The sequence below is a fragment of the Acanthopagrus latus genome, chromosome 9 (assembly GCF_904848185.1).
Source record: "Acanthopagrus latus isolate v.2019 chromosome 9, fAcaLat1.1, whole genome shotgun sequence".
Classification (NCBI taxonomy): Eukaryota; Metazoa; Chordata; class Actinopteri; order Spariformes; family Sparidae; genus Acanthopagrus; species Acanthopagrus latus.
In genome coordinates this window covers 17,458,500-17,480,653 of record NC_051047.1, presented here as the reverse complement: position 1 = coordinate 17,480,653, position 22,154 = coordinate 17,458,500, and the positions used below count along the sequence as shown (strand labels likewise).

The 22,154-nt window shown below is 40.7% G+C and overlaps 1 protein-coding gene across 4 annotated transcripts in view; it reads left to right on the top strand.

The window, feature by feature from the left end:
• LOC119025517 (protein FAM126B-like) overlaps positions 1 to 22,154 on the top strand; it is a 46,399-nt gene that overhangs the window by 6,260 nt on the left and 17,985 nt on the right. For all 4 annotated transcript variants that reach the window (XM_037109137.1, XM_037109133.1, XM_037109135.1 and 1 more), the window contains exons 2-5: positions 11,089 to 11,173; positions 17,068 to 17,146; positions 18,810 to 18,911; positions 20,358 to 20,537. In XM_037109137.1, the coding sequence (XP_036965032.1) occupies positions 17,096 to 17,146; positions 18,810 to 18,911; positions 20,358 to 20,537 (333 nt within the window). In that variant the 5' untranslated portion in view covers positions 11,089 to 11,173; positions 17,068 to 17,095. The remainder of the gene's footprint in view (positions 1 to 11,088; positions 11,174 to 17,067; positions 17,147 to 18,809; positions 18,912 to 20,357; positions 20,538 to 22,154) is intronic.

Here is a 22,154-nt window from a genome sequence, read left to right as displayed (position 1 = left end):
TAATTACATTTCTGAGGTGTCCTAAAAACATATGGAAGGACTGTTTCATTGGCGAGCGAGGGCCAGTGCTTGACGTCTAATGCTTTTTAAATTGGCTTGAGTTGTGAACAGATATTTGTTATTGTCCAGCTCGATAGTTTGTTAAGTCTGTTGCAGTGGGAAACATGGAGCCAAAATGTAGCCAACATTTTTGTTGTTTTTCATACTGTAGGAAACAATTTGATTTAACAACTATTAGGGGTCTCTGGGGTGTGAGGAAGTTGAGAGGCTAAGCTCTCTCTGGCTTGGTTCTCTCAGTATTTAGCAGTTTTGCAGGCCCCCCAGCATCTGAGATGGAAGCGTGGCAATGTGCCCGCTCTCCTAAGTTTTCCCCCCTTGTTTATCCTTTGGTCATGCAGGCTGTGGTCTCAGGCCAGTGGGCTATGCAGTGCTCTTGGCATGTCACGAAGGCTCAAGGTGGCCCATTGTTTGAAGACTGCTTAGGAGCTTACATGGCAGCGCCGCGCTTTCCTCCATTTCTCTGGAGTAAAGTTAAACACTGCTCCCCCATACACCATGCACACAATATCGGCAGCCGTGCTAAATACTGTGGAATTAGCGGTCATGTGTCTGTAGTCTGAACTGGCAGTGAACTTGTGACTGCTCAGGCTTTCATAAAAAAAACAACCCCTCCACCTCAGGGCTCTTGTTTTACACTGTTACAGTCTAAGGCAATATAGAACAACAGCCCTGCTTGTGAAGATTGGTGCGTGTTAGTTAACGTCTGTGTTATTCTTTGAAGATGTAGCTTGTGGTGCATTATAATCAATGTTATGCTGTTTTTCTACCATCGCTTTTGGCCGTGCAGAGTCAAACCGTGCCGCACTGATTTGCTTTTCTATTGCCAGTTTTATTGGGCAGGGTTGAGCCGCTGCTCCGGAGTACGGCCAAGCTGCGGCCAGTCCGCCTCATGACTCATGACTGTGACCAACCGGTAACAAGTCAAACCGAGTAGAGCCAAATGGCTAATGTCAAATTTTTACTGTCCATCACAGATGCTCTGTGGGGAAAAAGGAAGAGAGAGATAAACACTGGTATTACCTCCCTCATTTAAATCCAACTTCTTCTATTTAATGTAGGGCAACTTATGCGGTTGTTTTGTACAAAGTTCACCTGGTTGTTGCATTGTCATTCAGTGCTTGTTCGATTGGCTACATAATGAACAACGAGCTTCCTCCACACACTGCTCATCAAAATTCTCAATGCATCTTGCTTAGATACTGAGTCATTAAAGCCTCATTATTGATATAAAAAATTCATTGTGTTGATATTTCACTTAAAGGTGCACTATGTAGTTTGGGGAAGATATTTAAATCAAAAACATTCTTGTCATGACTGAATAAACTGAATAAAGGAACTGACCTTTCGTCTGTCAACACAATTTCATAATGTTTGTATGTGGCGGACCCCGCCACCCTCTCTAGCTTCAAACAGTGTACTGGGGACCTTACTTTCCACTGAGAGCAGTTGTTTATACAGTGATGGAAATAAAAATGCCCAAACCTACCAATCATGTGACTGTAACCTGTTACCAATTAGCGTGTTTACTGCAGGTGTTTTTTGAGCACTCAACAGCATTCCCAGTCTTTTGTTCCTTCTGTCGCAAAATGTTGCAAATGTAGAATGAACACATATGAACAGTATGTATGTAAGTTGATGAGATAAATCATTAAATGTATTTTCTCTGTGATGTTTTTCAATTAAGAATAGGTCAAAAAGGAATAGCTAACTATCACATTCTGCTCTACAGCGTCTCAACTTTCTTGACATTGGGGTTGTTGACAAGTGCTTGTTACTTTTCTGAAAATGATAGGGTATGGTATACAAAAACCCTTAGTCAGTCATTCTGGATACGATCACAAACTCAATGCCATTGGTTTGGTTGTAGTCAAGATGTTCCTCATTGATCCTAGTGCTAATATGTGAGGTTATTGTAGGGCACTGTGGAGGGCCTCAATGTGTGTGTGTGTGTGTTTATTGTGTATGTGGTGAATATTTGCATCGAAAGCATTTGTATGCCACAGTTTCAGGAGCAGAGAGGAAGGAGGCAGGATGCTGTTGGTGTTCACCTGTGCTGTTGTGTGTTGTGGCTCACCCTTTCTAATTGGTGGAACCGTGTGTGTGTGTGTGTGTGGGTGGGGGTGGGGGTGTGTGGGGGTGTGTGTGTGTGTGTGTGAGTGTGTGTGTGTACTCAGTTGCAACATGGGCCCATCCCAACACGTCTGGCCCTGCAGCTGCAGCAGAGCTAATTTTAGCCCAGGATGTGCGTACGCCTCAGTTCCCCTAGCCTGGCCTATGAGAGATGAGGAGAGGATGAGGGAGAAAGAGTGGCCGATCTTTCACTCTGTCTTTTTCTCCTCTATTCTGTGTACATATCTCACTTTCTGTCTTTCACTATCATTGCCTGTAGTATGTGTTTTTAATACCCTTTTTTGTGTCTATGGCCACGTGTCCTGGGGCAGCACCATTGATCCGCACAGGAACATATTGACTGTAGTCACTGCCTGCCTGTTTGTGACCTTTACTCGCCAAAAGTCCTTGTATATGTCGTTTGGAGTCTCGCTGACGCTGTGCACCTGTTTGCCTTCCTATCTTTATTACTATATATGGCCATCATCTTTTACAGAAAACCAGGCAATCTGGGTAATTTTCTAGCACTGTATTTGCTATTAATAAACTCATAGTTCTATTCCTGTGCAGACAGCCCACTCCCCTGTAAGTAGCTGGTTCTCGTTACGATTGAGAGAGGCACGGGGATTGAGATTACAGCTGACTGGTTCACTGTGGTCAGGTATTAGAGTTAATCCCTCTACCTAGGGAAAGTGTCTGGACAAAGAGCGTGTGTGTGTGTGTGTGTGTGTGTGTGTGTGTGTGTGTGTGTGTGTCTGTTGTATGTTTCATAAAGAATGGCAACCTGCAAACTGAAACACACTGAAGAGGATGAATAGAATGCCCTTGTGATTGTGCTGAATCAAATGTGTTAAATAAGTAGTTTTGGCAGAGAGGAAACAAAATTTCATGCATGTGTGCTTTGAACCTGAACCTGCCCCAGATTCTTGTGAATGTGATCAGTCTGAACTGATATTTTATTAGAACAGTCTAATTGCATGGAATGCATTCACTCTGCTTAAGTATCTGAGAGCAGGGCACTGAATCCCTCCTGTTGTTCATTTGACCCTGTGACCTTCCTGTTGAAGGGTTAAAGGCAAAGAATATTTCCCAACAGGGATAAATTAACGGTCACGCCATCATTGTTGGATATTTTGTTTGTCATGTCACATGACACATTGTGTCACAGTGAGCAAACTTGAGGGAAGAAGGACGGCGTCAGAACAGGCACAGAGCTTGCTCAAGTTCAATAATTCATGGCTGACTGAGCTAGGCTGACCTTGAAAAATCCCCACAGTGTTTGACTGTTGAAACCTGGCACGCTCATTTAGAACAGAGAAGAGGAGTTGAGACAGACGGATGCAAACCAAAATAAGCAATATATTTGCAGTCTCTCTTTGGTAAGGTGTTTTTTGTTTTCTTTTATTTGTTGTTGCAGGTTGAGAGAGCCACCTTTCTTACACAAAGAGCATTCATTTTGGATTTTATCTCTGTATTTCACATGCGCTCTTTACTTCAATTTGATTATATTTATTATCTTTAACAGGTTTGCTTTGCTTTGCTGTGATCAGGCATACACTGACTGCCCCCAACATTGTTGTGCTTCTTTAACTTACTGAGTAACTTCAGACTTTTTTGAACTTATGCAGGTGACATATGTTACAATTACAAATTTCAATAAATCATTAGCAGAGTTGGAGGGCAGAATAGCTGGTGGACCATTTCACTTGTAAAATGACCTGAGTGGGGATAGTTGTCCGACAAGATGATGTTGGAGGGTTTGTTGTCAAAGAGAAAAGCAAAAGCGCCTTTTTGGCAATATTTATGATTAAATTCCAATGCTAACAGGGAAAGTGGTAACGTTAATGTGTAAAGTTGGTTACCTCACTGAAAAGTTGGAAGTGTACAACCTGTCACCCGTCAATGACATATTTCAAACTGACTTGCTGTCAACAATATGTTGTTTAGCTCTGCAGAAGCATTTTAGATTAACTCACCGAACACAATGCATTTCCTGTGACTAGCTTCTCCTACAATAAGTCAGCTAATGTTTGCCAGTTAAATGATTTTGACAGATGAAGGAGTAGCAAATGTTCAGTTTGCATCAGCAGTGACTTAAAGGTACAATATGTTAGAATGTGTTACCTGTATAATTCTTACTCAATGAGGGGCAACATATGACCAGATTAACAGCTAATTGCTGCTTATTGTAGCTGCGAACTGTAGCTGCCATTAGCTAGTTAGCTCAGTTAACTGTGCAGCTAGAGAAAGGCTGGGAGCACTAGTGTTTACACCACTGGCAGAGGAGCTTTGAACCAGGAGGGGCTAGCTGGTTAGCGTGCTTACTTAAGTAGATATCTCTGCAGCACAGTGAACGGACATTGAAATGATATTCACTTATTTACACCCGGTTGATGATTTTACCTAAGTTTTGAATGCTTTCAACTGAAATTCTTACATGCTGCCCCTTTTTAATACAGAGCTCTACAGATAATGAGCATCAGAACCAGGTATTACTGGTCCTGTCACAAGGTTATAAGTTTGGTGGGAAAATGTTGATGCTATGGCAACCTTAGTCCCAGTAAGAAAAGGGAAGCAACTTGCTTGCTGTTTTCTAAGAGCTTTTATTGTGAGAAAGCATACAACTTTATCAGTCCAGTAATTTAAATAATTTTATGCATATATCAGATATGATTAGAAGTTCTGTGGAATTTTATTTAAACCTAAACAAACAAAACATAAATGCAAAGCCTGAGCTGTAGTACGAATGAGATAAACTTTAGGCAGGATTGCACAACCATCTTTTAGAAGTATTATACCCTGTCATCACACCCTTGACAAATGATGCTACTGCAGCATTTGCATTTGTTTTAGCAGTGCCACATCATACTTATTTGTCTTCCAAATGTTCCTGCATTGATGAATGTCATGAAGACTCGCTTGCAGATTGGAAATGAGTCGATGCATGTGGGGAAAGACGGTAAGTTTCTGATGCACTCGCAGTTTACTTTGTTGGGAAATGAAGTGAGTGTGAGTTTCCTTTTCATCACATAGCAGCGCCAGCAACACTCATTGGAAAAACCCCTTGTAACATCTTACCCATATAATTGCGTTGACTACTACAAGTTCAGCGATGATTAGTTTATCTGTGGTAACACAAGCGAGGCTACACTTCGTATCTTCCATCCTGGGTACAGCAGTAGCTATGTGTGGTTGTCTGTATTTCGCAGGGCTGTAACCTTGTGCTTGTTTACACTGGTTTAATGAGTCACTTAGTCATGGATACCCGTATGATTCATCTGTCTGCAATGAATGATTTGTCTCGTTAAGTGCTTGAGGGAGCCTTCCCCTTAGTACTCCAGCTGCAAAGCATATATTCTGGGTATGTGGTGTTATTTATTATTGCTAATGTGTCACAATACTTGTTGAGCCCCAGCTAAAGAGGTTTGCTCACACTGACAGTAAGGCAAACATACAGTGCATATAGTACACAGACATCAGCATGGGCTGAGCATTGGTCGCTGTCAGTCTTAGAACTAACTTGATTAGCATGCATGTAGTGTTTGTTTATAGAGGTGCGCAGCATGTCGATTAGCATGCTGCAGCTGTTGTTAGTCCTGTGTGTCCTGGCAGCTTGCAGAAGAGAGGATAGGACAGACTAATATGTTATGTTAGTGAGAAGCCCTGTTCAGACCCGGTGATGCACATGTTTGTGACCACACACTGTTTCAATTAAGCGTTGAACTACTCACTGCAAAATCCCCAGACTCCCTTTATAAAATTGTGTGATTTCAAGAGTTGTTCAAACTTGACAAACTTTGAAGAAGCTAAAGCAAATTCAAATTCTAAATTATTCATGCCTGTACACTTCTTGTAAATCCAGCATTAAATCCAATGCATTAAGACGTATCTTTCCTTGTAAAAGGTGTCAGTTTGACACTGAACCAGTATACCAGCCTGTCTGCTTCCGTATTTAAAGGTTGTCTTACCTGCCAACATTTAGCAGCTTTTCAAACAAACTGTTTCAGCTTTTTCACAGTTTACACTAAACTAATGATGTAAGACAATATTTTCTTGATGGCACGCATATCAAAGTAAACCAATAAAGCAACTTCCCAGTTGCCTGAGGAGAAACTGCTCAGACTCTTGCTTATTTTGCTTAATGCTTGATTTTGTGAGCTGTCAAATTAGGAGAATCTTTATAAACACGGTAAAATGATGTGTACAACAAATTTGTCAACTTTGTAATTTGGCAAGTGTTGTACATCAAGATTTCTTTCTTGGTATCTGTTTGTACCAGTGATATATGTGTCTGTTTGTTTGTATATGTAGAGGGGGGAAGTGAGATCCAATCACAATCGGTCACTTGCGACACATGGAGTGAACTGAAGGACTTAGAGCTGTCCACTTGTGATTGAATCATTCAGGACGGATGTTGATACTAGGTCTGAATTCTCTCAGAGTAGAATCATCACACACACACACACACACACACACACACACACACACACACACGTGCCCCAGTGTTCCAAATGTAAAACTTATGTTACTGTTTTGGATATGACTAGTATGAAAGGTTTTTTTATTAGCCAGCTTAGCTAGTAAATACTGTACTTGTTAGGTCACGAGACTGCTGAGGTTCCAGGCTCTAACATGTAAATAATCTGAGTGTGAATGGTGAGTAGTTACTTCCCCTCCCTCACAAGTGCAGTTTGAACAAGACGAAGCGCTCAATATCTGCCCGACTGGGCTGCACAATGGCCTCTCTCTCAGTTATGTATTAATCAGGGGCGGTGTGAATGTGCCACTCCTTTAGCCCGTATGCAGTGTTTCCTCTGTAATTGTTTCATAGCAGTGGTGGCAAGGGTTAATATTTCGTATTTGTTCCACATCCAACAATATTAGTCTTGGCTGTCGTGCTAAAAATGATTGCAGCATCAATATTGTTTACATTTGATTATACAGCTACTTCTATGGACTAGCTATTGTGCTTGTTTGTATGTGGGATTTTTTGGTTTTGTTTTGATGCTATGTAGTTTAAAATACTAAATTTACTCTATCTGCCGATACTGATACTTTTCCAATACCAGAGCTCTGTTTGCTTCAATGGTATTATTATTATTATCATTACTCCTCTCTACTGGCAAATATGACATTGGGCAGACATCTGAAGTCTAAATATCGGTAGTAAAGCTCAGGGCTGGAACTCCTTCTCAAATAACTTGGTTGACACTCGGTTGTATAGTTCAGGCAGCTCTGTCTCTAATAAGTATCTCCTGGATGGTAAACTATACCGTGGGCTGTCAGGCTGTCAGGCTGCGAAATCCTGTATTTTCCGCCATTAATAACGGTTGGTCATCGAGTACGATGAAGTTGAGCAACTTCTTCACTCCAGACGTGGTTCCTTTCGTCTTTCTGCCCCCAGCTAAAAATTCCTTGCGCTCCTTCATGTGGTGCTTTTTTAAATGTTTAATTGCATTAGTGGCGTTGTACGTCGTGAGGGAGCTTCCGCCTCTCTGAATAACGGCTTGCAAACATTGCATTTTCCTGTCCTGCTTTGCGGTGTTTCCGGTGTGAAATATTTCCACACAGTGGACATGTTGGCTCGCCACAGTGCTGCTCAATGCTAGCCTGCTAGCTGGCTGCAAACTGTGGAATGGATTTCCTGAACAGGGATGTGTCTCATATCTCTGTGTCTCATTGAGCCACGCCTCCGTTCAGGAAATCCATCCCACAGTTTGCAGCCAGCTAGCAGACTAGCCGGCAGGAATCATTTGTGGAGTTATTTCAGCAGATGACGTTAAAGCACAGACATGGCTCATGGATTGGAAGTCTCCACAGGTTTGATCGTAAATTTCCACCTGATACCTATACTGGATTGGATTGGCCCCATCCCTAAATGGATCTAGTCTGGGCTTGGAGCTCAGAGCACCAGGGGAGTGTTGGTGTTTACAGCTCTTGCACCTTTTATTTGGTGCAGTCATTAGTTGATATTTCACTTTATTGCGTGGTTTAGACTCTTAGACTTGTTCTGCTTTCCCTGTCCTTTGCTCAATCAAAGGTGTAAATGGGACAAAAAATACAAAAAATACTATAATATTTTATGTAAAGTCAAATGTTTTTTTGTAGAGTTGCATTCTACAAATACACTCAGCTGCCAGTTTATTAGGTCTACCTAGCTCAAATCAATGCAGTCATATAGGGCAGACCTGCAGTACATCTTATATTCATGATGGTTTATGTTGAGGTGTTGATGCTAACAACTTAATTGTTTTGATGATAAGGGATTACTGTGAGCTTTAATTTTTGTGACAGTTTTTCACACCGGATCATACTGCATGTTAAACCCCCTGTCTTGAAATGAGATACACAGCACACTTGTTGGCTTCGTTTCAACCTTGGGCACTGTTAAGCAGTGTGTTTAGCAATGTCATTGTGATTAGGGGTTTGAAGTGCCGTAAACAGGATGGGTTGGCACTCTCCTGTTCTCTCGTGGGTCCCACCACAGGACAATGAGCAGGTCCCGCATAGAGGAAGAGCGGCCCTTGAAGGAAAGTTTGCTTATTGTCATTCGCCAGGCCTCATTAGGTTTGTGACATATTTAGCTAACAGTGACGCCTGGCTGGAGGTCGCATTTGTAAGTAGAAGTGCAAACACTGCGATGAGATGGTGTAGTGTGGGGTGTTAGACTGTAGTGCTCAAGTACGGTTCCAGACGATTATGCCTTGATGTAACCAGAAGGGAGGACCGAGATATCATTTCTGCTTTACAAAACCTGAGATTGAGCATTTTGTATTGAGACTGTGGCTTTTGGCCTTCAATTGTATGTAGGAGGAAACTCATATCTTATCTTCCTGTATCTGAAGCTTTAAGAAAAAAAAAACGTCTTGGCTAAGGCTGAAATTGTTACTGTACAATTTGAGGCACCAATGATTCAGACAGTTCAAATGATGTTTTTCAGCTGCCTGGTATCTCTGAAATGTCCTCAGAGAGACTTTATGGATGTAGGTATCTCCTGTTTCTCTATTCATGTGAATAGTACAAGTCCACACAAACAGAAGCTCCTCTCTCGTACAAAAAAACCCAAACAACTGATCCTGAAACGCGTCGTCAGTAGTCCTGCCTTTAATTTTGTGAAATCACACTAATTTGCCATGTCACATGTTTGCATAATATATACCTTGCAGCTAGTTTGGGATGTAAGAGTTGATTCAGCACAGCTGCTCTGTTGTTGTTCGCAGTGCTGGCTCAGGCATGTGCAAGCTGGCCAATTAGAGCAGACTGAGTATTCAGGAATTGGGGCCTAAAAGAGACGGGGGCTAAAACACAGCATTTCAGATGGAGGGAGAATAAAGATGCATTTTTATGAGCAAATATGTAGCAACCCAGGATAGAATTATGAACCTGGATATGAGCATGTCTCCTTTTTAAATTCACAAGTTTAGGTTTCTTAAACTTGTCTGGGTAAACCGTCTTACTAGGCCAATCATTGAAGGATCTCTGAAACATATCTGAACCTGTTGCCTCAGGTTCCAGTCAGTTCTGTGGCTTCATGCACGTGTCATTTTTGAATAGTTTTATTACTTTGGATGCTTGGCGTATGCAGGCAAGTTGCGCACACAGGATCGCTGATACTGCCTGTCTTTAATTCGATGATCAAAATTTAAAAATCATTTTGATTGATTTTCGATTCAGGATAAAAATCTTGACATCCCTAATACAAATGGTATACCATGAGCCCAATGCTAGCTTTTACTGTTTGACAAAAGTAATAATAACATATAAAAGGAGGGAGATAAATCAGTTAGATTAGGTTGATCACATTTTTGGGGTACTTGTGACTGTCCTGTCAAATCTGTATTTATAATTCAGATTCAGTTTGTGTTGTATTAATCATTCTTTGCTCCCTCCCTTTGCTGTGTTCACATAACTTACAGCCACTCTTACCCTGAGCTTTGATGAGTCATGCAGAATGAGTACACTTTATCTGTTGGGAGGAAAATGAATACCTACTTTACGACTTTCAATAGATAGAGAGGCTACACATCATCCTAGACAGATTGGACTTGGTAATTTCGTTGACTCTTAGCTATCGCTAATGTAAGAGTCCTTCAGATAAACACAAGGCTGGATTGGAGATGCTTGACATCAGACGGAGTGCTCAGCGATGTGGCACCGTCTGTTTCGCAGGGACATGCAGCAGTGCAGAGCAAACTCTCTCCAGCGTCTTCCTGCGTGTCACCGAGGCCTTAATTCATCCTGCCAAAATACAGAAAATACTATGAGCATGGATATTTAAGATGCATTTTTAGCAAGCGAGGAAAACAAGTTGGTCAGCTGACTGTTGCTATGCAACAATAGGAAACTTGAAAGTTGACTCCTTTTGCCTTGCCTCAAAATAACCTTCTAAACACAGTGTTTTTTGAATAAATGCATAGTTTTTAAACAAAATGCACACAGTACTGTAAGGCTTCTCTGCCTGTAATGTTTACTGTAATGTTCTTTTATGTTCAAACTCTGTTGTTCCAGGTCTCCATGTTGTGAGATGCTTTGTGCATTGTCTTGCCTGATTATTATGTATGTGTATGTTCCGTTTCTCAAATTGAGATTCAAAGATTCAAAACTATTCTTTAAAGCACTGTTCAAAGTGTATTTCTGATTCCTTTTTTCAAGTCACTGATCTTTTTAATCCAGTCTGAAAAGAAACGCCTTTTAAATTAAGTTTAATTAAGTTTTTCTTTTTGCAGTTTACTAAATCTGTGCATCTAGTGCTTATTCTGTTTATTAATTAATTTCTATAGATTTTTTTGTATCAGAAAACAAAAATCACATTGTCTGCGGACTAAAGGAGATGTCATTAAATACCTTAATTTGTCCCACCAACAATTGTTCCTATGATAATCTGATTGATGGATCTCTTGTTTTTCCTTGTTGTTGCAGGTGACCCTCAGTGATTGACAAATGTGTGACACTGTGGAGAAACATTTGCCTCTCCTAGTGGAGATCTGAGTTCTGGGACACTGAGGTAAGAACAGGAAACTTAACATTCCTCTCAGCTAAATTCATACCTTATATCTTAAAAATGTATTGATGCTCATGATCACCTCAATCTACAATCTCTTTAATTCATTTTCTGTCTTGATGCTACAAACTTTTTATTTTGAGGTGTTTTATCAACACTGAACTCACACTGAACTCCAGGAAAGATATAGTCTTAATTAGTGTTCTCCATATTAGTACAGATTGGAATAACATAACAGAACACTGGATAGTTTAGTGATACTACGTTGTTTTTGTTTTTACAACTGAAAAAACAAGCTGGATGACAGCACAGGTTCATATCATTTTACTTTGTTTATATTAGGCAGACCCTGCCACCTTCCTAGCTTCAAACAGTGTTCTGGGGCCCTTATTTTCCTCTGAGAACTGCTTGTTCAGTTATGGAAAAAAATGAATATTTCTGAGTTTGTATTATTACCTCATTGATATTTGTGAATGTCAAATTCTGAGTTCGAATTTCGTCTCCAAAACTACATAGTGCAGCTTTAAGCACATGTCTTTTACTCTGGTTTTATGTTTTCCCTTTAATGAGTCTTCTTAATACAATGAAAAATAAAAAATAGCTCCTGCTTCTGGCTTCATGGTACTGCTGACTCATAGAAGATAACAGGAACAACACATTAAGCTGTATTTTCATGTTTTTTTTATTGTAGTAGTGTCTCACGTCATCGGTTACGTGCCACTTAAAGCAGCCTCCTGTTTTGCAAACCTCATGAGAACAACGGAACATCAGAGTCGTCTTTAGTAAAATGGACATTTCTCATCTGTGAATATTTGCCATTGCCTGATAGTCACTTGACTACAGTTCCCATGGTAACTGATGAGCCTGCCCTGCCGATGGAGAACTGCACTTCAGTGAATCTTTGACAGTTTGACAAGCCGGAGTAAATGAATGAGTCAGCCTTTCATGAAGAGCTGAACAAGCTGACTAAATGGGGCCTTTCAATTCACACAGTCAGATTTAAGGAGCGTGCTCGCACAAAAGAGATTTGACTCATTCAGATCGTCATCTGCTCCGAGTGTTGAACATGATCTCTGTCTCCGCCAGCCCGGCAGCAAATCAGATATCTCACTCCTCTAAAGCCTGTTTTGTAACATTTTCAGGCTTATCTGCAGCATTCAGAGAGCCACCCATCGTTTTATGTTGGATTTGTTTAAGACGGTTACCCCTGAGTGCGAAATACTACAGTCCCTTTAACCTTTTATAGGGTAGTCCAAGGTAAAATTGTGCCTCTGAATGAAGTGAATGTGTTGCTTTTACAGTCAGTATTATTTGATTTTAGGAGACTGGAGTAAGACTCCAGAAAGCTTGCTTTCAGCTGCAAGTTGAAACTTCAAGCCTGTTTACTAGGGTGAAAATATAGATTTTGTATTGACAGTTAAGAATTGAAACTTGATCGATGCTCAAATATGGCTCCTAAAAATTTGAAATCAATAGTCAAAACAGCCAGTTTTACCTCTTTAAATCAATGCTCCTGTTAAAGCAGTTTAGGTATGAACAGTGTTTGCAGGAGATTTGTCTATTTAGTGCATGTGAAGACACTTGAATAGTTTAAATTGCAGCATTTATGTGTAATTTGCATCATTAATTACCAGCCTCTTTTCCAGAAAAAGTAGGGGTTTACTTTCTCTTCCATAGAAAAACTATGCAAAACATAGAGAATGAGAAATGTAAATCCAAAGAGGCGTTAGAGCTTGTGCAAATTTTCTGGCCTGTAATGATTTGGGTGTACCAAATGGGATTAAACAGGGGTGTGTCAACATTATGGCTTACTTTGGGGGTGAGCATTAAGACTGCGCACAGTTCCACTCTGTTTGGGACTTGCAAAAACATGTGAGCATCTTAGAAGCAGGGGTTGCTAAATCTGGCAAAATCTATGCAGGCATTTTCCAAATGTTTTCTCTACAAAGCTTTTTACACTTCAGTCTAAACATTTTTATTACGTTGCAACTCTTTAGCTGCCTGAACTGTCCGTGTAATCCCTGAGTATATTCTGTTCTGTTAACTTGCACGTGTCAGAAAGTTAAGCAGGGACACTGACCCAGATACAGCTGCGATGACTTTATTTACAACACGCCTCTGTCACATGTCACATGCTGTGGGAGCACAGTTTTGTGCACAGGGCAGGGAGAGGAGTGAACTGGTCAGATCTTAAATGTAATCACTTCTTAAATATAGCACAAAGGCATGTAAAATCTGATGACATAGATCATTGTAATCATTTGTTTTTAAACTGTCTATAATAAGTAAAACTGTTTATCAGATCACATACAGCTTCCTCTGGAGCCACAAAAGGCTTTACACCTTCTTTTTTCACATATATGGTAGCACTCCCCACTACCTGTAAACATACTTGTTTGGTAGAAAAGTTTTTTGGTGTAAAGTTGGTAGAGCTAGCCTTTTAAAATATTAAACATTAAATGGTAATAATAAGTGTCACTAGTGAGGGTAGCAAAGCTTAATTAACCTGTCTACTAATCATTCACATCCCGAATAATATGTGTTACCATGATTAACCTGCATGACATACTGGTGTATCGGTATGTATGTGATCTGTATCAAAAATTGAACATCACCATCACATCCACAGTATTAATAAAAATCTGAGGTTGTCGTCTTGAAGCATGCAAATTACATTACAGAATCAGTGTGTTGGCTGCAGAAGAACACCTTACAGTCAGTCAGCAGAGGCTGTTGCCTGAAATGTTAAATGGGATCATCCCACTTTGAAATGAGAATATATTGAGTTAGTCCTAATCCCTAATCCCATCAACTAGAAACCACAACAGCTTTTTTCTAAACACCTTTGCTTCTTAGGGCTATTGCACCTGAACACAGGTGACAGAAGCAAGAAACCAAACACACTTTTACAGGGTTTTTACCGCAACCTTGAAAAGACAAGGTCACTGATAATGACACAGTGTAAAATATTTCCTCACGCAAACAAGTTAAAACGAGGAGCATGCTGAGGATGCATATTCTGTTTACTGTCAGCTCATATTGTCAGGATGGCTCCAGTGTGACTCGGTCGGCACATTTACGTTTGTTATTGAGGGGATTGTGAGGGATTTTTCGGAAAGGATTTGGTACAGGGATCAACTGAGATACATTTTTTAGTTCTGATACAGATGATGATTATTAGTAATTAAGGAGACTGGTAACTGATATACATTTGCAGTAAACATATATGTCTTGGTGTCAAAATTTAAAATTACCTGTTGGATCTATATTATGTTGCCAAGTACATGTATGTTATGTATCTTACTCAAAGCTGTCGTCCGCATTTAAAAGATACAAAAATTGAATTCCAGAGAGCAGGTTGTTGTTTGTTGTATTATGTGTCCTTGGTTCTCTTTAAGACTAGCAATGCTGGTTTAGTCATGACAGTCTTAAGTATAGGCTGTCAAAGAATTTGGGCATTTAGGAAAAGCTATTTTATTTGGCACTCTGTGTCTCTCACCTCCAGTCTGCATCCAAACTATCACTGGAATCTGAATGTTCTCATTTGGCGGCTTTGGCAGGTCGTCCATTAATCGCACATTTGGCAGTCGATCCCTGTCTCCTCCGGTCTGTGTCCATGTGTCCAAGTGTCCTTGAGCAAGTGTGTGTGTGTGTGTGTGTGTGTGTGTGAATGAGAGATAGAATCATAAACGTAATATAGCTTTGTCTGTTAAGGTAGAAAAGTGCTATATATAGGCAGTCAACTCACTTTACACACTTGTGTCTCCTTCACGGCACGCCGTTTTATGGGATAATTAATATTTTCCATGGTGTGAAGTCTGAAGGAGAAATGGCTTTTTATTTTGGGTTTGCTGAAGTTAATTTTAGCTGCTGGATACAAAGAACAAGAGCAGAGATAACAGCGTGTCTAAAGCCTGCAATCAGATTGTGTTTGAAGGAACTCAAGACTAACTGTCCTTTGTTATCTCATCTCTCATCTCACTTGATGTATTATGAATCAAATGTGTAACATTCGGGAATTTCAGATCTCTAGCTTTCTGTCATTGGAAAGTAAGTAAAAATCTTTGAGCGGTCATTTTTTTTTTATCTCAAGTCAGAATTTTATTGGGTTTTTGCTTGAAGGCCTGTGTCATCGCTTGTTAGATCACACAGATCTAACTGCCCTGCGAGGTTTCATGTTCGTTTCATCCGGTTTCATAAGTATGCACTAAAACAGAATTGGGCTTCAGCCACATAACATTTGAATTGTCAAGGGAAAGCCCATATGGCCACCCACTGTAGTTTAAATCCATGTCATCCCTTATCCAAGGTGACAGGTAAGGTCACTGAGGTGGCTGCTTATGTAACAGTGTGGCCAGCATCATAACTTCCACACTTGGAGTCATTCAGGGACCATGCTGGCATTTTAAAACCATAGTTCATTAGAAATGGATTGTGTTGGGGTACCCTAGTGTTTCACCTGGTGGAATGTCTTCAGTCCTCAGCAGTGGTCGGGGTTTGATTTCTCCCTCGTCCTCTCTTTGTCCCTGCTTTCCTGTTGGGCTCTACAGCTGCCCTATCAGATAATGTCAAAATAAGTGACCTTAAAAAAATTAATGGTTTGTATTTATTTTAACTGGCAAGGTAATCCATCTCAGTGAACATTACATTTCCTTTATTTTCTTCTTAATTGCATTATTTTAAGTGGTTGGCATTCATCTTATTGGTGCATTAAGTTCATTCCTTTATTTTCAAAATGGCTGCCTATTTGATACAAGCCCAAAGGAACCGCACCTGGCTCTGAAACCAATTGGACATGGCAGCCATTTCATTATAATACCACTGGCCAAAAAGGCTCATGACATGTAGATACGCACACACGCATGGACCGACTGTTCTGACCATACTACACTCTCATTTCATCCATATTTCTGTATGTTTTCCGTATTTCTTACAGATATTGAACAATAGAGCAGTACTTCCGTTAGTTGTGGGGGCCAGGGTAGCCATTAGTTCAAGTTCCCTGTCTGTTAGGACATCATATTTTGTGAAATTATATAAAGCATTTTTTAAAATAGTATTTAAGGTTATTGTAAGTGATGATAATACTTGCGTAATACTGTATATCTTGATACTGTGAAACTGATATTTTTTTAGATGGTCCTCATACCATGAAGATTTCATGTTGTTGCAAACCCACGCTTAATGAGTCAGAATTTGATCCATTTGATTTGCTGATATTTGGAAAGCCTTACAGAGCCACCAGTTCAATTACTTTATCCCATTGAACTGAGGGAAGACTAAATTGGGAGATAGCCACCTCTGCCAGAGGAAAGCTGTGGTGTCTTGCCATAGGGCAGCCATCTCCTGGCAACGCCCCCTGGCAGTTATTTTTCAGACTAACAAGACCAGGCCACTTTCCTAATGAATGGGGTGAGAGCCAGAGCTTCACTTTCAATTGTCAACTGGACATAAAAACTGCATGTATAGAATTGCCAGTCCAATCTGATTCAAAAAAACAAAAACAAAAAACAATTATAATAATGAAAATAAATGCTTAAAATAGTCTGTGACTTTGCCCCAAAATAAGGTTTAACACACCTGGGCAGCTTTCATATCCACTTCTTCATATACATCCATCCCATCCATGTTTCATTGCCAAAAATGTCTTTATCTCTTTATCTTTTTATTTTTCAGGAAAATGCTTGACAGTGAAATGAAGCACATGTTCTTGGCATGGCTCAAATGTAAAAAGACAGTGGTGTCACCCTTCATCGTGTCACTGCAAGCACTCGCTGTTGTTCACTTCCTATAACAGACAGTTTGTTTCTCCTCCTCTCTCACTATCCCATCTCCCTTTCTCTCACTCTCTGTATTTCCCCTCTTCCCTCTGTCCTCTATGTTTCCCTGTCCACCAGGCAGCCGAGGGGGGGGTCTCTGAGGAAGATGCTGGGTTCAGAGCGCGGTGTTGTCGAAGAATGGCTCTCAGAATTCAAGGTAAAGGCATTCCACTCCTCTCCGCCCCTCCATCATGACTCATGTTTCTGAAATGTTCTCCTGGAGGTCATCTTGGCAGGATTTCTTCCTGAAAAAAACCACACACTGTGGGTGTAACACTTGTGATGAAAGAGAGCGTGGAGCGTGCAAGTTATCGCATGTCAGTTCTCCAACATTTCATTCCTTTTTAAGTTCTACTGAATTCAGTGAACGCCAGCAGGATAGTTATGATTCAGGGTCCGCTAACTTTTTCCAGTTCAAACTGAACTCACAGAACAGATACTTTTGATTGAATCTATGATCTAAAAGCCTGCAGTAATGGCATTTAGTTTGCACATTCTGTCAACTGTCTTAATAATTCCATATATATTCTCTCAAGTTCTAAAAGCTGACGAAAGGGTTCAAGAAAATAGTCAGTGTGGTCGACTTCGCTCACACATTGTTGAAACTCTAACACAGTGAAAAGATAACAATAGTTTTCCTGCTGTTGACTCATTAGTCAAATCTGATATAGATTGAAGGTCAGCTGCACTACTACTTCTACTTTCATCTACCTGTTATTACCAGCAGCTTGCTAATATTAGAATTAGCTGTCCACTGACATTCATATGAGTGAGACAGACAGTTTTGTCTGAAGACATGTGAAACCTACGTTGTGTAAAATAAAGAACACTGAAAAACATATTTGCTAAAAGAGTAATTGTATGTCATGTGCTTGTGGTTTCCTCTCAAAGTATAATGGTGTTTTTATTAATAGGCTTATTACAAATACCGACAATTACTCTAGCTTACATGACAACACACAGCTTACTGATGAAGCTGAGCCTGCTGAGTCTGACATGTGTTGCTTCAGTATTTAAAAAAAAAAAATCAGTTTGACATCTAGGGAGTGCAAATGGAAGGCAAGCCAAAAATAAGGAATTAGCGTGTAGACCAGTAAGACGGAGGGCATGAAGGAAGAGAGCACCAAATTGTGAAAGAGAAAAGAGAGGGAGTATGATGAATAGGGAGGGAAATGGATTGGTATGACTCACTGTGTGCGTGGTGCGGACCAGGCACATCATGTTCTGTCCTCAAAAAATGACCAAACTGAGGCCGTGCTGAGAGGATGTCTCTGCCCTCTGTCATCTGAAGAAGACGCACTGTCTCAACCATTTGAAGAATTTCACCTCAGGTTATTTTCTTAGTCTGTCGCATACCATCACTCTCTGGTGTCTGGAGTAATTTATAGTCTTATTGACTAATGATAACTTGACTTGAATTTTACAGACTCAAAAAAATGGCGTGATCTTGCCGCTGTTAGTAATGAGGCAAAATATTAATGATTAGAAAGTGTCAACATCTGTGTTTACTCCCTGTTGAGTGAAACAAATCAGAGTAGAGGATTAGGAATTAGCTAGAATACAGTAAGATAAATCAAACAGTGGACCTGCTTCAGTGTATGAATAAAAAGCTTAATGGAAGCAGATCTCAAGGTGCAGCAAAAGCAACAAAATGATGAAGATATCTAAGCAATCGCAGTTTGTACAAGCAGAATTAAACTCATCAAACTATGCAAGGGAAAACACCAGGGGCTTAGATTTATAAACAATATACTGTGTCATGCCTAGTCTTGAAAATTGTGTGCAGTTGCTCAGCTAACCCTTCTTTCTCCTTGCTCCAGTCCTTACCAGAAACCCACATCCCCAGCTACGCCGGCAGCCTTCATCTGAAGAAGTCCCTGGTGCCAGCACTCTACAGAGTCATCCAAGACCCCAACAATGAGGTGATACACAGAGGGCATACATGCACTGTTAGTCCCAAGTATGGCAATTTTTAGCTGGGGGAAATGTGTTGCCTGTGACTCATGCTGTAGACTCAGTTGGTAGTGAGCAAGAAACCGACACACAGCTGTGTCTGCAAGCGACGTGCACAGTAAAACACGAGCACACTGTACTCTGGGAGAGTGTGATGGACGGTCACAGTGGCAGCGCCTGCCAGACTACCTGTGAGATGGCACACAGTGTTCTTTATATAGACATACACACACACACACACACACACACACACACACACACACACAGACTAGAACATCTGCTGCCCCCACTGCACAGTCAAAGATGCAAACACAGATACACTATGCACACCGACTTGGTTTATTATTAACTGTACTGAAGCACCTCTTTGTTCTTTAGTGCACAGGTGTTTCCTGTAAGAGTGAGGTTAAAACCAGTATTTTCTCTTTAAAAGACCTAATGACACAATTTTCGAGCAAAGGCCGGAGGCACTCAATGAGACGGGACTTTAATTTCACTCCAATGATACAGTCGGTGCCTCCAATTCTCTTTTCCCCTTCACTCTTTCATGGCGGAACTTAGGTGTCAAGCAACCATGGATCTAAATTCCATTAGTGTTGTCAGTTTGGCTGCACAATCCCATTAATGATCAGACAAGCGATCCAGGAGAGAGAGAGTGTGAGTATGTGTGTGTCTGTGTGCATGTATATGTGTTAGAGAGGCTGCAAACTGTGCTCTACTGTTTGGGTGTTTTTGCTGATGACATGGAGAATCAAACACCTTGCCAAGTTCATTAATGAATCGTTGCTTATTTCATGGTCAGTCACATCCCAACACACATGCATACTTACGCAGTAGTGCTGCGTGGGCACTCACTTCACTGACCTCTGGACAGTATAAACACATCGGCTCAGCTGGCTCCCCTGAGACGACATCTGACCAGACATCCATTGTAGTGATTTATCCCCTCTGCCTTCACACACCTCCCACTATTGACCAGCAGACAAACTTTCCCTCCATCTGTCCATCCCACAGTGCTACAGTGAGGCGGACATTCATTCATGTTTTGAAATAAGAGCCGTGTAGTAGGTACACTGTTTCAATGTATCTCTGATGGCTGTTGAGAAAGAGGAGTGTGGTTTCTGTACTTATTTTTAGATTTTATGTCACCACAGTCACACGTTAATAATAACTTGATGCATTTAGGAATAAGTCAAATTTCTTAAGAAATGTATTTAAGACATTATATTTTTAATTTATGGTTTTACTTAAATTATTTCGATTTTAAAGTGTCTCGGATGGAAATGATCAACTAGACAGCTGTTGGTCAAATAAGTTTTCAATATAAATCAACCAAAGTCATATTGTTTTATTTCCATAAGGTTCTTAGACCTGTTCTTATTAACTTCTACTTTTATACATTTCTTCCAATCCAGCTACTGGAGCCCGTGTGCCACCAACTGTTTGAGCTGTACCGGAGCTCTGAAGACCGCCTGCGCCGTTTCACCTTGCAGTTCCTGCCTGAGCTGGTGTGGGTATACCTGCGCATCACAGCCAGCAGGGATCGCCAGAGCAATGGGTGCATCGAGGCCCTCCTCCTGGGCATCTATAACCTGGTGGGTGTCTGCTGTTGTGTTTGTAGTGGGACATAGTCTATCTAAACATGTATTGTTTTTCTGCTTCTGAGCCGACAGCAAAGGTAGTAACGGAGCCAAATCGATGGCTGGGTGTGACGTTATCATGACATGTTATGTGTGCAACATAGCCTCAGGAGATTTTTCTTTGACTTTATTTAGAAAGCCCTGCCCGAAGTGTGTGTGTAAAACGTCACACAAGACTGCTCTTTTGGTTTGTTGGCATGCTATCCAAAATCCCACAGTGGAGTGGCATTATGCCACTATAATGAGATCAAACTCTATATAACAGGGAAGGTGAATGATTGGTATTGCCATGTTATGCCTTTGTTTAGGAAGCGCTGCCTGAAGCCTATGTAAAACGTCACACTGGATGCCTCTTTTGCTGGAGGAGTGCTGCCATGCTTTCTAAAACCACACAGTGGGGTGGTGTTATGCCACCATTGTTTTGTTTAGTGTAAAAATAACAACAACAAAAAAACAAACAAAGCCAGCATGAAGACATTGTCGAGTAAATGACAGAGAATCACACCATTGTTGTCACCACCACAGTGTGTGAATCCCTGCAGTTGAACTCAACTCTAAAAACACATACAGTGATGTGATAATTGACCCACCAGGATGGTGTGGCAGTATAGTTGTATAGTTAGCTATGAAGGTCTCTTGTGTCCACAGTTTGTGTTAATGTTGTTATGACTAAAACAATAATAAGCAAACCATTGGTGAGGTTTAGGAGCTAATACATTTGTGATGCTTTAAGTCTGTTGACATTAAAGAGGATCTACAGGGAAAACCCTGGGTAATGGATAGACCCAGGATAGATTGCATCACCAGGAAACACCCTTAGGGAAATGGGCTAAGAGCTAGAGACATCAATAGAAAGAGCTCCATGTCAGCTGGCAAAACTAAGGGTATATCCATACATAATTTATTCCTCCGAGTCTATACCACTACACACACACACTCTGTACATGCTCATAGACCTCTCGCCTACGGTCCCTGGCGACTGAGCTCTGATAAACAGCTTTGCTCTCAGCAGGCCCATCAGATATTCAGAGATATACAGCAAGCCAGTGAAGGGCAGGACCAGGCCTGAACCAACAGTACACTGAGGGAGAACGGGAAATAAAAGAGATAAAGCCTTTTTGGTACCACATTCCAAAACGAAGATTATGGGAGCTTGGACGGGTGGATGAATAAACTGGTATTTGTTCTTTGTTGAGCTCATGTGAGGAAAACGGAACAATGGCTAACGTTCCTTAATGAAAACTCCAAATCTACCAAAGGTTTCATATCAGATAACACTGAGGAACATTATACACTCTAGGTCTCCCAATCAGTTAACAGAGGCAGGAGTAAGTCACGCATTCTTAATCTTCAAAAAATAATCCCAAATGATTGTGGTGAAGTCAAGTCAGATTAAATTCTGATGATCACCCCCACTTGGCTCAGGATTCTAAAGCCTTTAAATTGTCACTGGTGTGTCAGTTATATTGACACTTTGTTCCTCACGCTAGTTCCAAACAGCATCAAAGTGTCTGCCATAGTCGTTTGCCCAGTGACCTTCTCTAGAAAATTAATGGATAAGTTTTTACAAAT